At 50.6% G+C, this 4534-nt stretch overlaps 1 protein-coding gene across 1 annotated transcript in view; it reads left to right on the plus strand.

Moving 5' to 3' along the window:
• Positions 1–507: 507 nt before the first annotated feature.
• LOC135207758 (aspartate, glycine, lysine and serine-rich protein-like) overlaps positions 508–4534 on the plus strand; it is a 48901-nt gene continuing 44874 nt past the window's right edge. Inside the window, exon 1 of the mRNA XM_064239584.1 lies at positions 508–1045. Within this exon, the coding sequence (XP_064095654.1) occupies positions 508–1045 (538 nt within the window). The remainder of the gene's footprint in view (positions 1046–4534) is intronic.

The following is a 4534-nucleotide window of genomic DNA, read 5'->3' on the forward strand; positions in this document are numbered from 1 at the left end:
CATAGACCCACTAAATGCCGTGCTCAAGCGCCAGCCAGGAGCGAAGCGCCTACCAGAAGTGGCGAGGCGCCAGTCAGGCGCGAGGCGCCAGCCAGGCGCAGTACACCATCCAGGCGAGAAGAGCCGGGAAGTGGTTTTTCTTCAGATGAATATGACAACCGGAAAAGGTTTGCAGAAGCTCCGGATAACAGAAGAGGAACATTCAAGGATATTCACTCAAATGAGGCGCAAGACAGACGTGAAGCGCCAACCAGGCGCGAGGCGCTAACCAGGCGCGAGGCGCCAACCAGGCGCGAGGCGCCAACCAGGCGCGAGGCGCCAACCAGGCGTGAGGCGCCAGCCAGGCGCAAAGCGCCAGCCAAGCGCGAGGTGCCAGCCAGGTGCGAGGCGCAAATCAGGCGTGAAGAACCAGCCAGGCGAGAAGCGCCAGTCAGTAACAAGGAACTATCCAAAGGGACATTAAGGCGCCAGGCGCCTTCCAGGAGCGGAACTCCAGGTAGACATATAATGTCCTCTAATAGTGATTCTCCTGGAATTAGAGGCCCTTCTCATGCTAGGGAGAATCGAACTCCAGAAAGAGAACCTGGTCCTTCGAAAGTGACAGTTTCCACTTCCATGTCTCAGGGAAGATCAGTGGAAAGGAAAGAGAAGACTTCTAGATCTGTTAGTCTCTCTCCTTCCAGAAGTATTTCTCCTAAGGAAGCAAGATCACCAGATAGAGATTCTTCCAAAAGAACTCGCTCCCCTTCTATGGTAGAATTGGAAGACGTGTCAGAGGAGGAAACCCCAACCAACGAGGGTGTTTCCAATTATAAAGTATTGGCTTCTCTTCTCCTTCAAGAGTTTGGAGATTCGCTAAGCCCTGCAGCTCCTCCTTCTCCTAGATCTCTTTTCTCGAGTACAAAAACTCCGAAGTCCTCTTCATATTTAAAGATGAAGCCAGCCATTTCAATGAAGAAGGCGCTTCAATCCTTAAATACATGGATGAGCTCGAAGAAAGAAGCTTTAAAGACAGTTTATTGCTCTCCTCCCTGTAAGCTCGGAGGTAGGAGAGGCATATGGTATAGAAAGGAGGAAGCAATGAGGCTTATGCTCCCATCTTCCGCGGAAGCTGATTTTTCAAGCTTAGTTGAAGCGTCGAGGAGGCACGCTCTGAACTCGGCGAAAACTTATTGGAGCATGTCCGAGTTGGATCAGCACCTTAAGGGACTTTTCCATGTATTAGAAGTTTTTATACATTCAACTTCCCTGCCAGATATATACTTAGCTATAGACTCCGTCGTCTCCGACAGAATTTCAAATTTCGCGGCACACGCTACAGGTAGGTCAGGTGATCTACGCCCTGCCCTGGGGTGGCAGGACTAGGAACCATCCCCGTTTTCTAATCAGAATTCTTCTGTCGCCCGGACCATCAACATTCTTGTTGTTGGTTCCTCTCGATTGGTTTTTCTTTTTCACCGGCAATTGATCTTCTGACCGACTTTTGGTGACGTATCTGGATTGTTGGATTGGCATACGCTTTTGTGGACTGTTTTGTGGACTTGATTTTGGATTGTTCTTTAAATATGTCTGACTCTGGTATGGTTGTGAGACGTTGTGTGAATGTAGGCTGTAAGGTGAGGTTGCCGAAAGCTTCGGTAGACCCTCACACGGTATGCAAGAGGTGCAGGGAGTATGAATGTTCTTTTACTAATACTTGTAAGGAATGTGAGAACTTGAGTGAGAACGAATGGAAGAATCTAACTAATTATTTAAAAAAAGTTAGAAAGAGAAAGAGTGAGGAAGGCTTCTCATAGAAGTTTTAAGTAGTTCTAGATCTGAACTAATTCCAAGCTTGGGATCTTCCCCAAGGGTAAGTATTGCTACTTCTCCTTCCATTGCAGCCCCTTCTCCTATTGCAGAACCTGTAGATCCAGCGAAAGAACTTGCAGATCTAAAAGCGACCTTCAAGTTGATGGAAAACAAAATGGCTGCCATACAAGGTAAGGCTAGTGAATTGTCAGTGGACAGTGGATATGAGTGTCCCCAGTGTAGTGGAGGGGGCAATCTGGTCGGCTCAGCAACGCTCCTAGGTCTAGACCTCTTCCAAGCTCACATGCCCAGAGGAGAAGGAATGTCGAAAGCCGAAGGAGGTTGTGGAGAATCCCCACCGATCAGGTGTCCCTTCGGCGGTTTCTGTGACACCCCGACTGCAAGGACCGCTATTGTAAAAGCGTCCTAACGTGAGTGTTTCTCGTCGTCGGGGGGGGATCCTTCATCACCGAGACGTGATTGGAGAGATTCCGATCGATCTCGGCCTCTCAAGAGGAGTTGGAGGGCGCCGACTATGACTCGAGCCCTGAAAACTTCCCTGAAGGAGTCTCCATCGGGAGTGAAGAAGGCAAGAAGAGCCATTCTTTCAACCAGAGTGAGAAGGAGGCAGGAGGTGGAGGCTATGGACTCCTCCCCTCCTCCTTCCCCTCCTCCGAAGAGGATAAAGAGGAGGCTACTAAGAGGTTCATGATGGCGATGCAGGAACAGATTTCGTCGTTTGTAGGAGTCCTGTCAAAGGAGCCTCCTAGAAGGAAAGACACTTCCCTTCCTATAAAAGATCCTCCAGACGTATGGAGGTATCTACCTCCAGGATCGATACTCCTACTCGAGGTGAGGTTTCCGGTGGACGAACCTGGATGAAAACAATTCAGACGTCTGGCACCAGCAGGAGTGAGGAGTCACCAGGAGGCAGGAGCCAAGAGCCAGGAGTGAGGAGTCAACCAGGAGGCAGGAGCCCAGAGAGCCAAGAGTGTGGAGGCATCCAGGCAAGAGCAAGAGCCAGGAGGCAAGAGGCAGGAGGCAGGAGCCAAGAGGCAGGAGCCAGGAGCCAAGAGGCAGGAGTCAGGAGGCAGGAGCCAGGAGTCCGGAGTCAGGAGGCAGGAGTCCGGAGTCAGGAGGCAGGAGTCAGGAGTCAGGAGGCAGGAGTCAGGAGCCAGGAGGCAGGAGTCAGGAGGCAAGAGTCAAGAGCCAGGAGTCAGAGTCGGGGACTCGTTCCTGGAGGTTATGACTCTTCGACCAAAATAGGAGCTCCTCTCCTTCAGAACATAGGAGGTCTTGGAAGGACTCTCCTCCAAACGTGAACTTTCTCTTCTTGTCTGATCGAGGGTTAGACGATTTGTCTGACGCGACGAACCTCCTGCAATAATGAGGGACTTTCTAGTTAACAAAGTCTTGGCCTCATTAACTACTACAAGAGTTTGGAGATTCTCTTAGTCCTGCGGCTCCTCCCCCTTCTCTCTCGTTCGCGTCTTTTCGAGCTCAGCTACGGCTAAATCGTCGGCCTTTTTTGAAAATGAAGCCTGCGATATCAATGAAGAAGGCACTCCATTCTTTAGATTCTTGATGGACAAGAAGAAGGGATTAGGAAAGACGGTATTCTGCATGCCTCCTTCCAGATTGCACGGGAAGAGAGGTATTTGGTATGGGACAGGAGAGACTATGGGTCTTTCTTTACCCGCCTCTGCAGATGCCGACTTTTCAGTTTAGTGGAGGCCTCTAGACGTCACTCCTTAGGATCGGTCAGAGCGACGTGGAGCACTTCAGAGTTGAACCACTTTCTAAAGGGACTTTTTGTCACTTTAGAGTGTTCAATTTTCTGGATTGGTCACTCGGAGTTCTGGCCAACAAATCTAAGGATCCGGAGTTTCTGAAGAACCCAGAAATTCTCCATAGCGTCCTGTCCTGCATGGACAAGGCAGTACAGGACGGTTTCGGGTGAAGTGGCTTCCCTTTTTGGTGCTGGTCTCCTGAAAAAAGAGATCAGTGTATGGGTCCCTTTTATCGAAGGGTTTCTCCGAGCCAGAGGACTGCCTTACTGTTCGCCCCTCTATCAGATCATCTGTTTCCTTCTCAGTTAGTGAAGGATATATCTCGCTCGCTAACTGAGAAGGCGACACAAGACACTTACGCAAAAACGTCCAGAAAGGACGACCGGTAGTGTCGACGGTTAAGAAGGAATCTCGTCCTACTCAGCAGGCCCTTTCGTGAGGTGCAGCGGCTCGTCCCCTGCCAGAAAGAAGGGCTCGGCTGAAAGAGAGGAAGGTCTTCATTTAGGCCCTTCAAGAAACATCGAAGTGACTTGTTGCTCTCCAAGCACCAGTGGGCGCCAGACTCCTGAACTTTGCAGGAGTATGGGCACAAAGGGGAGCCGCCACCTTTGGTCAGTGTCGGTCCTGAAGAAGGGATATGTAATCCCCTTCGACGACAGCCCTCCCCTAACATCTACGCCTCGGGAACTGTCAGCGAGGTCAGAGACCCGTTAATGCGAAAGACTCTCCTCCAAATGGTGGAGCAAATGTGGGAAAAAGAGGCCATCGAACTTGTGCAGGATCCACACTCCGGGATGGTTTTACAATCGCCTTTTTCTAGTACCAAAGGCATCGGGGGGGGTGGAGGCAGTTCTGGATGTAAGCGCTCTGATCGCTTCGTACAGAAAAAGAAGTTTCGTATGGAAACGTCCGCCTCTGTAATGTCGGCGCTTCGCCCAGGAGATTGGATGGTC

The sequence above is a fragment of the Macrobrachium nipponense genome, chromosome 34 (genome assembly GCF_015104395.2).
Source record: "Macrobrachium nipponense isolate FS-2020 chromosome 34, ASM1510439v2, whole genome shotgun sequence".
In the NCBI taxonomy this organism is placed as follows: Eukaryota; Metazoa; Arthropoda; class Malacostraca; order Decapoda; family Palaemonidae; genus Macrobrachium; species Macrobrachium nipponense.